At 37.1% G+C, this 12,004-nt stretch overlaps 1 protein-coding gene across 1 annotated transcript in view; it reads right to left on the bottom strand.

Annotated features, from left to right (window-relative positions):
* Positions 1 to 35: 35 nt before the first annotated feature.
* The window catches only part of afap1l1b (actin filament associated protein 1-like 1b), a 30,694-nt gene continuing 18,725 nt past the window's right edge, over positions 36 to 12,004 (bottom strand). Inside the window, 18 exon segments of the mRNA XM_079834398.1 lie at positions 36 to 612; positions 726 to 854; positions 944 to 1,119; positions 3,059 to 3,226; positions 3,369 to 3,471; positions 5,171 to 5,243; positions 5,340 to 5,485; positions 5,566 to 5,777; positions 5,872 to 6,027; positions 7,131 to 7,209; positions 7,349 to 7,441; positions 10,216 to 10,395; positions 10,500 to 10,573; positions 10,576 to 10,710; positions 10,797 to 10,895; positions 10,976 to 11,093; positions 11,444 to 11,532; positions 11,757 to 11,840. Of these exon segments, the coding sequence (XP_079690524.1) occupies positions 586 to 612; positions 726 to 854; positions 944 to 1,119; positions 3,059 to 3,226; positions 3,369 to 3,471; positions 5,171 to 5,243; positions 5,340 to 5,485; positions 5,566 to 5,777; positions 5,872 to 6,027; positions 7,131 to 7,209; positions 7,349 to 7,441; positions 10,216 to 10,395; positions 10,500 to 10,573; positions 10,576 to 10,710; positions 10,797 to 10,895; positions 10,976 to 11,093; positions 11,444 to 11,532; positions 11,757 to 11,840 (2,141 nt within the window). The 3' untranslated portion in view covers positions 36 to 585.

Here is a 12,004-nt window from a genome sequence, read left to right as displayed (position 1 = left end):
TGCTTCTATAAACAGAACTCCAACAAAGCCATTTTTGAAAACACGTTTATTACAGTTATCAAGATATTGCAGAGAGAAAAACAAAAAAACAATGATTGTTTTCTTTAAACTGGTTTTATGTACATAGTAGAAATAAATAAATCTGGTAAATTAAGTGCCCTAGTATTTAAAAAAAGAGAGAAATCCTTTGAACTCAGCTCAGTTTCAAATAATATATAAAAAAGGGAGATATTAACTGCATAAACAAATCAGCAGGAAGACCACATCAGTATCCTGTGGCATTATACAGTAAGAAGTGAAATGACACAATTTCACAGAATTCAGGCTCCTTTTTTAACATTTATATTAAACAAATAGATGTTTATAAAACACTGCTTCCTGAACATTCCCTTATCCTTGCCATCCTCATGCAAGTTTTATTTAACATTCATCTTTATTTACATACAGACTACCATCTAATACATGATCAACTGTCCTGTGCATAAGTGTAGTGTAGTGGACAGCCAGGATCACGGATGAAATCTTTCCTTTCACGTAACACATTGGAACCAAGATCCTCAGACTCTCTTGATGACAGCACTATAATTACATCACTTTCTTTGACTCCCATTCCTAAACATAACATAACATTTAGAAGAACAGTATTAAACAGCATCAGCATCAAGCATCAGTTTGGAATGTTTCATTTAATCTATATAATATTAGAGATTAGTTCAATCATATACCTTGGCTTTCTGCATGACATTTCCTTTGGTGGACGCATAGATGGACAGGGGACGTTTTTTCATTTCAGATGCACAGTTGACCGGCACAGTGCCATCATTGTAAATATGTTCCTTTTTTTTAACTGGAACCTACAGGTATTAATATACAAAATAATTTTTTAATGTAAATTCCGTTTACTTTGAAGGAAAAACATATTTAGAGTCAAGAATGCATGTACTTTAATGATGGGTTTGCTTTCCACAGGTGCCCCCAGAATTCCTCCAGTCAGAGACTTCTTAAGTTTCTCTTTCACCTCCGTGAGTTGCAATTCCAGGTCCACTCGCTCAGCTTCCTTCTGACGGCAGCTTTCCTCCAGCTGGGCCAGATGCTGCTCAATGGCTTTCTGCTGTTTATCTGTTGCACATATGTACAAAACAAATAACATTAAAGTGCCCCTATTATGCTTTATCGGATAATATGGTACCTTCCATGTAGTGTGTTATAAAGCTGTGAATGTGAAAGGTCTGCACATTTTAAAGAACAAATCTCGATTCTGTAATTCCAGCCTTACTTTCCGCACAAACCTACATAGGTCTGTAACAAATATGTGTAATACCAGCCTACGCCGCTAGAAATGTTACGTTCCCAGAACGTCCCCGTTGGTGTCAAGGATGTCGCCTAGTAATGTTCCCAGAACGTTCCAAGAGCGTCATGATGTGGAGTTAATTTGGAAATTTGATGTTCCCAGAACGTTCTCAGAACATCCCAGCTGGTGTCAAGGTAATGCTGGTAACGTCTGGTAACGTTCCCAGAACGTATACAGTAAAACCCATGATTTTTCACAAAAATTTTCTCTCAAAGATGGATCAATACCAACTTTTTGTGATCCAACTTCATATCCAGAACATTTAAGTACTGCACTTTATAGCGTGTGTTTGCAAATCGCCTTTCTGAATGTGCTAATGTGGCTACCATTGTCTCTTACTGAATTCACAGAGACCAGAGTTTGTATTTTTACCCTGTAAATGCTCACCGCCTGTACAATTCAGAAGCGCACTTTTATTACTTCTTAAAACTAAAACTAATTTCATAGCTCTGATCTCTGTGAATACAGAGACAATGGTAACTTTAGCAACTGTATAGCGTCCTAACAAGCACATTCACAAAATATAACATGCAGTATTTACAATTACAGTTGGTATTGATCAATCAGTTGGTATTGAAGCAACTTTTGTGCAAATCCTGTGTTTTACCGACCCTCATTTGCAAAGCAGCCCAGTGTACATTGATTCACACGAACATGTGTACACGAACCACAGCACTTTCATAACCAAAAGAGGACGTTTTAGGAACGTCCCTAATGTTCTGTAAAGGTTCGGGATTTTCGTCACCTTTAGAGAACTATGAAACTATGAACTATCGTCACCTGACTTTCATGTCCCTTGACCCACCCTCAAACACTGTAGTTGTAGCTGATGCCTAGAAGAGTTTAGTTCACGTTATCGAAATGCACTTCCTTAGCATGCACTTCCAAAGGATGAGGACTCAGGCTCGAATTCATATGGTAAAACCTATGGCATCATTACTGTTTGTATCACTGTGTATAAAAGCACTGAGGAAGCCTCCAGAGCTAAAATTCAGATATGGTAATGGACGTTTTGTTTCTGACACGTGGTCTGCATCCGAAATCGCATTACTCTCTGGAGTAATTACTTATTTTGAATAAGTAATTACTTTGCGATTGCTAAAAAGGCATGTAATCCGGGTCATCCGGGTACATTTTGCCTACACTTTTAAGGGTATTGTGAATTACTCCTTTTGTCATTTACTGTTTTTCGCTTACTACAACGTAGAGAACAGGTTTGCCAGGTTTTCACAACAAAACCCGTCCACATTTTTTCTCAAACTAGCCCAAAACTAGACCAATCGCATTTCAGGGGGGCCCCCGGTAAAATCTGCATTTTTTGGCAGGGTTTCCCTGCTAAAATGTGCATTCCTGGGGCTAAATATAACATTAATGGTGTTGCGGACTTGGCAACACTGGTAGAGAAGTAAGCGATTGCAGAGTAGGCTCTAGGAAATATTTCAGACACTGTGCTGCAATGTATATTATGAGAAAATGTAAGTGTTTTTTGACCTTGGATGCATGTAAACTTATTGTAGGTGACCTCCAAAACAAAAATAGGAGTCTTAAAAATGGTATAATAGAGGCACATTAAATGAACAGCTTGTATAACTTGAAGATATTGTCAACAGGTGGCGCCAAATACTTCAAAAATGGTAACAAACCACCTTGCATGTTTTGGATTAACACTGGGATAAGTCAATTCTCTTTCAGTCTTCAAGTCTTCACCTGTTGCGTTTTTCAGCCCTTCCTTCACCACCCTCTTTTCTGAGCGCAGTGACAGCAGGCTCTTCCTGATTTCTTCTTTTTCTTTCTCTAGCTTCTCTTTCTCATTGAGATACCGCCGTGCATCTTCTTCCGCCCTCGTCTTTCCATATTTACCGTAGTGATTCACAGCTACAACACAAAAACAAGGCAGAATTGGTCATAAATGGCAATTCAAGAGAATTTAATCAGTAAATGAGGCAATGATTGTGTTTGTACAGATGATGCTCAAAAGTCAGCCAAAAAAGTGATTTTCCAATGAAAACAAACTTACAGGAACCGTGTCGTTTCACTGTGATCTGTGTGTCACCCGTGGCTGTATCCACACTGGACATAGAGGAATAACGCTTCAGTTTTGACTGATTCTCATCTACCTGCTGGTGGAAAAGAGGGGGGGGGGGTTAGGAGTAATTACAGTTTGTGTGAAAACAAAGCTTTTGTAAACATTCAAACTTCTTGGGTTTCAGTATGACAGTATTTATTTAGGCATTATACACAATGTGCTTATTTAAGGATTTTCTAAAAAGGTTCCTTTTTATAAAGGAACATGCTTACAATGACAGAAGATTTGTAGCTGACTAGACAGCAAAGACAGTTGCACAACATTACCACCCAACAAAGGAAGAAGTGGTTGTTGCTGCCAAGTCCATGAAAAATGAACTAAAACTCTCAGAGAGAACGGTGGTTATTCTTGCTGAACTGCAGAAACAACACCCATATGGGCAGAAACATGCTTTTCAATAGCCATATACAGCTCTAAGTAACCTCCCACACAGAAAATACTATGAGTTTCTGTTATGATATTTGATCATGAACACAAGATGTCCAAAGTAGTGTCCATTAGTACACTAATGTCCAAAGGTTTCATTCAAATGTTTGTGAATGAAGTCTTTTCTCACAAAAATACAGTAAAAACTGTATATTGTGAATTATTATTACAATTTAAAATAACTGTTTTATATTTAAATATATTTTAAAATTTAATTTATTCCTGTGATGGCAAAGCTGACTTTTCAGCATCATTACTCCAGTCTTTAGTGTCACCTGATCCATCAGAAATCATTCTAATATGCTGATTTGCTGCTCAAGAAACATTTCTTATTATTATCAACGTTAAACAGTTGTGCTGCTTAATATTTTTGTGTAAACATTTCCATTTTTTCAGGATTCTCTGATGATTAGAAAGCTCAAAAGAACCACGTTTATTTTAAAATAGAAACATTGTTGCTGAGAGGCTCGATTTAACCAAACAACACAATTTTTTTTGGTAACACTTTAGTTTAGGATCCAATTCTCACTATTAACCAGTTGCTTATTAGCATGCATATAACAAAGATATTGGCTGTTTATTAGTACTTATAAAGCACATATTAATGCCTTATTCTGCATAACCTTATTCTACATCCCTTATCCAACCCAATACCTAAACTGAACAACTACCTAACTAACTATTAATAAGCAGTAATTAGGAGTTTATTGAGGCAAAGGCCGTAGTTAATAGTTAGTTAAAGGGATAGTTCACCCAAAAATGAACATGATCCCATAATTTACTCACCCTCAAGCCATCCTAGGTATATATGACATTCTTCTTTCAGACAAATACATTCGTTATATAAAAAAAATGTCCTGTAGAAAGTGTAACGCATCTCGCAGTTCAAAATCACGCCCAACGTCATTGTTGTGCCAGTTATGCTTTTTTCGTAAGTTGAATATGTAAGGCGGTCCGCGGGAAGCTAGATATTTAACTTTATAACATTCTTTCAAAAACCCATCGATTCGCTTCAGAAGGCCTTTATTAGCTGTATGGATTACTTTTATAATGGATGGATGCATTTTTGGGGCTTCAAATTTTGGCCTGCCATTTACTGCCATTATAAAGCTTGGAAGAGCCAGGACATTTTTTAATATAACTCCGATTGTAATGTCTGAAAGAAGAATGTCATATACACCTAGGATGACTTGAGGGTGAGTAAATCATGGGATAATTTTCATTTTTTGGTGAACTATCCCTTTAATAGTGAGAATCTAAAGTGTGACCCATAAAAAAAAAAAAAAAAATTAATCTTAGCACCTTACCAACACGCTTTCATAGGGAACTTCGTCGTAAGTCCGTGGGTCTGTGGATGTGCTGCTGGAAGTGGTCGCCCACCTAAGGCATGAGAATTTAATAGAATTAGCATTCAAATACTAAAATTTCTATACACATCCCAACATAAACAGTCTAAATATACTCAATTCTACTCACAGAAAAGAGTGTCGTGCTGCGTTCTGGATGCTGCTGATGGTGTCCACATCCACATAGTCATAATGCAGTGCCTCAGGGGTGGTGGAGCTGCCTGCTTCAGCCAACAAAACCCCCAGCCAGCGGCCCATCTCCACAGAACAGCTCGCCTGAGGTTTATCATATTACAAAATTACCCATATTTTCTCAATGAAAGACCTTAAAATGTTACAGAGATACATTTTTTTACCTCCAGGGCGGCCACTTCTGTGCTCGCTCGCATGATACGGAAGGCAAAAGGATGTTTGGGCCCAAGACCGGGTAAGACGTCAACACCATGGAGGACTAAAGAGCTAACATGGGTGTGAATATCCCCTCTGTCCTTATGGAAATATAAAGTCCCATTCCTCACACAACACCAGCGCTCCTTCCAACACTGATTCACCAGGACATTCAAGTAACCTAGGAAGAGAAAAATCCATCAGGGACTTGCAGGAAAGTCTCAACAGATGAAAAAGATCAACAGCTAATCGCAAAGGGATGTATGTCTCCTCACCACAGCGGGGATTGTCATCCAGGTGGCAAAGCGTGTTGGTTTCGCCCGGCAGAGGCGGCTTCTTCTTGGAGAAACTGATGATGCGGTTGATTTTCCTGCCAGCAGCTCGACTCATAGATCCAGTCAGCTCAGAGAATGTCCCTTTCTTGCCCTTTCCTACAGGAAAAAGCACAGGAAGCTTCATAAGAGGATGCATAGAGTGCAAGGACAAGACACAAAACACATGTTTGGATTCTATTTACATCTAAATGTCTTTGACTTCTTCTGTTGGCAATGCTTCGTTGAAAAAAAAAAAAAGAACCCCAGCAGTGTATGGCTGTTGCTTGCAACACTGAGTTTTCAAGTGTTTTTATACATGCTTTAAATCAGGATCCATCCATAACACTAAAAGTAGTAAACATTACAAAACTATGGGTGTGTGTTATTAAAGAGATAGTTCACCCAAAAATGAAAATTAGCCCATGATTTACTCACCCTCAAGTCATCTTAAGAGTATATGATATTCTCTTAGGATACAAGAGACGAATACAATCGGAGATATATTAAAATATGTCCTGGCTAATCCAAGCTTTTTAATGAATGGCTGTTTCTGTTTTGAAGTCCATTAAAGTGCATCCATCAACCATAAAAGTGCTCCACACAGCTCCGGGGGTTAATAAAGACCTTCTGAAGCGAAGCCATGCGTTTGTGTAAGAAAAATATCCATATTTAAAAATGTACAAACTGTAATGTTTAATTTCTGCTAACTGTCATACGCGCACAAACGCATGGCTTCGCTTCAGAAGGCCTTTATTAACCGTGTGGAGCACTTTTATGATGGATAGATGCACTTTTATGGATTTCCAAACAGAAACAGCCATTCACTGCCATTATAAAGCTTGGAAGAGCAAGGACATTTTTTAATATAACTCCGATTGTGTTCGTCTGAAAGAAGAATGTCATATACACCTAGGATGACTTGAGGATGAGTAAATCATGGGGTAATTTTCTGATATGATACCAATTTAATGTGCATGCCAATACAAAACCTAAAAAATAAGGAAAAAAGGATGTGACATTCTAAAAGGGACAAACTTTAACCTCAGGACACATCAAAGACACAGGAAGTACTGCAGAGAGCGGCTATATCCTTCCTGAGTTCCTAATGCCATTGTTTCAGAGTGACATCACAGAACTAACAAGAGGAAACGTGCTGCACCTGGAAAACCGACTCTGACCCCAAAAGCATTCACTAAGCAAAGAATCGTTAATGTCCGTACCGTTCTCACAGATCTCGCGGGTAACGTCGCCATTGGCTGCGCTGTCAGAATCAGAAGTATGTTTATCTGATGACATCATCTGTAGTGACCAGGAAACATTCATAACAATTATAGGGATCACCACACTGGTTATGTTCATTTCAACATTGTAATCAATTATAGTTTAGGTGTTTAGAGTCCTCTGGGCTACTGGAGGCTAGTAATCCATTCAGACTCACCTTATCCAGCTCTTGTTTTCGCAATATCATTGGAGAGGAGGAAATCTCTTTTCCATTAATGTTGTTTGTCAGGTTGCTCACTTCCTGAATGACCTACACAATTTTAAAAGAAGAGAGTCATGTAGCTAAAAAACATATATATATATATATATTGTTTATTTATTTATTTTTACCAGGGTCATGAACTGCATTGTTTTTATTATTTTGTTTCCTGAGGTGCATTTATGTATTTATATATGATGCTAACATCAAAAATTGTCATCATTTAAAAACAAAAGGTAATTTTCTACCCTGATTTTAGCACCCTGATTTAAATGCTCTATTTAAAGGGGCGTATCTGCTATGAGACCCACTGCTGTGATTGGCTAACATCTTTGCATATGTAATAAGTATTACATGAGGAACTCTCTTGAAAACTTTCACTACATTTTTACTATTACAGCTGTGGAGATTAAAGCTTGGTTTATATGCGACGCGCCCACACATATAAACCAAGCTTGCGCACGGCAAAAATGATGTCAATCGCAAAATGGGCAGTAGTGCGCATTAGTAGTGCGAGACTGGTGTGTGCAACATTTTTTGTAACTTTCCGCACGGCTCTGCATCCGAAGATGCAAGACTTCGAGGCGAATCTAGCCGAGCATGTACGTCTCATCACACCGGCACCTAGTTTGCGCATCTAGATTAGTTGCTTACATTTACAAAATGTGCCTACAATACCATATTAAGCCTTTTTAATGAACATAAGGGTCCACGTTTAATAAAAATGTTCACTAAACTACATGAAAATATTTAGTGAAATTAGAAAATGTATAAGAGATCGTTAATTTAGTTGTATACATACATGTTCTCATATCCATGCATTTTGTTCTAATGTCACAAGTAATAATTTCAAGGTTTACTGGGTTTTACATGATTCTTTTGAAGTGTTGTATTAGTGTTGTAGTAAAATAAACATTGTCACGTGTGTATCTTACTTTTCACCGCTGTTTCCTTCTGGTTTATAGAACAATTACTCAGAATAGCCCTTTGTTGATTCAAAGATTCGTACAACGGCGAACGCGTCATGTGTAAATGCCACGTCCATTTGGGGAGGTGGGCGCGCAGTCAGTGGAGGCTCACGCCGCGGAGCCAGGACGAAAGTATAAACGAGGCTTAACTAGCGATGAGCATTGTAGCCGATGACAGACATGGCTGTTGAGCACATGAATGCAACGATCTCATCATTGCAACTCAATTTCTGCACTCTCACGAATGCTTTCATCATAACTAACAGTGCAATCACGATGTAAATAAGAGATCCATTGTGCAGTGTAGACAGCATCATTGATTATAACAGGAGTTTTGGCGAAAACCCAGTCACTGATAAACTCGCGCTGTGTGATTGAAAGCTCCAGAGATTATAAAGTGAGGGTTCTTTGATCGCTTTCTTTATACAATTTAATCACAATTTAAATAAAATATTATTTTCATGCTACTAAGAGAAACAATGTGAAGTTGATCATTTAGTCACTGGCTTGATTTGGTGACGCATAAACAGCAATAAATGATTTTGAGAGAATAAAGAACATCTGACTGTACATGAATCATTACTTGTCAGAAATCACTGATCACAGATTAGGCAGTATAATTAACACGGTTACTCACTGTCACATTCAGTCACATTTAGATCAGTTTGACTGGACTTTCAGTTTGTTTGTATATGTCACATGTTCCTTTGTTCTGGACTAACAAGTACGTTTTGAGATCTAAAACTTACAGGATGTTGTTATAGTATAATGACCCCTTACATGTCAAAAGATCAAGGAAAGTTTGATTTCTCAATACATGACCCTTTTAATCTGATCTATGACACTCTTTAAAGTCTGAAAACAGTGGAAGCTTGTTTCTGCCAGAAGGTAATTGCGAATTTTTATCTCACAATTCTGACTTTTTTTTTCACATAATTTCAAGTTTATATCAAACAAAGCTTCCATAGAAAAGTATTTAAGTCAATAAGTTAACATGCATGACTGGTATACACTGACCTGTTTTGTGTGATTTATCATTGATTCTTATTTGGCTAAATATTTTTGCATAGTGTTTAACACTAATTCATTTTTATGACTTTTTCTGTCATTCAGGATAACACTTTTTTTTTATTTTTTATTAATTTCATAGATATTGCACTTTTAAAGACCAATTTCAAGCTAAATAAATATTTTAGAGTTGAGCAACAGTGTTAACCTATTAACAAAAATGACATCTAAAACTACTAAAAATAATTGTCATGAATTGAAATTAAGCTGAAATAAAATAACATCTAAATATTAGGTGAAAAACTTTAATGAAATTGAGAAAAATTGCCTTGGGAACTAACTGAAAAAACAATAAGTTGAAGCTGAAATATTACAATTTGAACTGAAATAAAAATAATGAAAGTTAAATAGAAAATAAAAATGAATAAACATGATAAAAGCTCATGGCAAATTTACTAAAACTTAAAATAAAATAAAAACTGAATATATCAAAAATTCTAAAAAAATCTAAAAACATCTAATCTCTAATTAGAACTATTAATAAATAATATACTATCAGTAAATCATACTAAAATAACACTGTTGAGAATAAACTATAACATTTCCATGACTTTCAATGAACTTCATTAATTTCATGTCTAGAAATCATGATTTTAAAATTCCCTGGTATTTCCACGCTATGGGAACCCTGGATGTTTTATGTTTTTGTCTCTATCTTCTCACATAATTAATAATAATAATAATAATAATAATAATAATTTCAAATGAAATCAATATTCCAAGACAATTGATTAATTTATATAATTTGTAAATAGCCATAATTTAATGTTATATTTTGCAGTGAAGCACCTTGAGCCAGCTTTCGGCCTGTTCTTTGCTCTGCACAGCCAGCACTAGAGCCTCTCCTCCCGGCATGGAGAAACGAAGCTCGTGCTTCTTGCGGCGTCCATCTTTAGGCACATAGATGACATTGCAGAGATTCAGGGGCAGGTCAACGTGTGGACAGCGATCTTTGGGATTCTTGAAGCACTGTGGAGAATAAATGCTGAGTTTAGAGCTTGGCAAATTAATAATACATTTCTAATAGCCAGATGTTTTCAATAATAGATTGTCTCAGTCCCAGTGCGATTCACCTGAAGTCTGTTCTCGCGGATGATTGTTAGCTGCTTAGCCCACTGACCGAAGCGCTTCTTGCGCAGCAGGAAGCGCATTTGCGGCAGTCTTTCATTTGGCCCAATGGACTCTCCTCTGAGGGCCACTGATGCGTCCTTTCTCTGCTTTTAGCTTCCTCATCCTCTTCATCGTAGGACTCATAAGAACTGCTGAGTGCATCTGAATCATTGTCTGCTGACATTAACAACTATTAAAACTCCACAGAAATTTGGAACATTTGGTATGCACAAGCATGAAAAACAACACATGTTCCTTACAAGAGTTTTTGCTGGCCCCGTTCAGACGAGTTGTCGGGTAATTGTTGTCAGCATCTTCATAATAAGCATCCTCTATTGAGTTTGGAGGGCTGGAATTGTCTGGTAAATAAGTATACTGTGTTAGGTTTCATAACTGGCTGTTACTGTGCCATCTTAGGCTTGAATGTGTTTGCACTTACTGCGTGTAGTTATATACTGGGGCGCTGTGCCCGGTCCGAGCGGGGCAGCTTCTTCATAATAATCATCAGGAGGAGGTGTGGTAGGAAGGGGGGGAGGAGGAGGTGTGTCTGTGGGACTCTGACAAAACAAAACCAATAACCAAACCATAATCAATTTTGCATGCTTAAATGAAATTGTCAGGGTTATGTTTAGTTTCACTGCATTAGGTCAGTCTTCAGTGTCACATGATCCTTTTTTTTCCATTTGCTGCTCAAGAAACATTTATTTTTATTATCAATGTTGATCGTTGTGTTGCTTAATATGTTTGTGGAAACTGTGAAACCTATTATTCAGGATAACAGTACTGATTTGAAATAGAAATCTTTTATAACATACTGACACTTCAATTTAGTGCGTCCTTGCCGAATAGAAGTATTTTTTGAACGATAGTGTGTGTATATATTTGGATTTGTCAGGTATTCTGGTACCGATTTTGTGGGCAAGTGCTTGGACGCCTCCTCTTGCTCCACATCTTTCATCTCTTCAGGCGAGTCCCTGAGATCCTGCAGGTCACAATCTGAGAACAAACATCAAAACTGAACAATTACAACACATGCAATTCATAAGACACCCAGGGGAAATGATTATAACTAACAAAGCTGCCATTGTTTTTTTTTTTATATTTTTTGCAGCACCTACAACAAGTATTTATATATTACAATGTTTTAGGCACTGTTTAGCAGTTTGCAAAACACTGCTATTTAAATACTGAATTTAAATACTTGAATTTAATTAACTCACCAAATTCTTCAAACAACGATTCAACAAAGCTGGTACCATTTCCATAGAGAGAGGTGTTCATGTATATGAAGTCAGATCCATTCACTATAAAATAAATAAAAGTGCAACTTTACAAGTGTTATTTACCCTTTATAAATAAATTCTTACATACAATTCAACATAGAACTTCGATAAGACAATCTTATACTACAGGGCTGTCGAATGCTTGAATCTGATTGGTTGACGAACGTTCTAAGGTGTGCAATTAT

Source organism: Gobio gobio (genome assembly GCF_949357685.1).
Source record: "Gobio gobio genome assembly, chromosome: 14".
Classification (NCBI taxonomy): Eukaryota; Metazoa; Chordata; class Actinopteri; order Cypriniformes; family Gobionidae; genus Gobio; species Gobio gobio.
The sequence above is the reverse complement of the archived record's forward strand: the minus strand, read 5'-3'. Positions and strand labels throughout refer to the sequence as shown.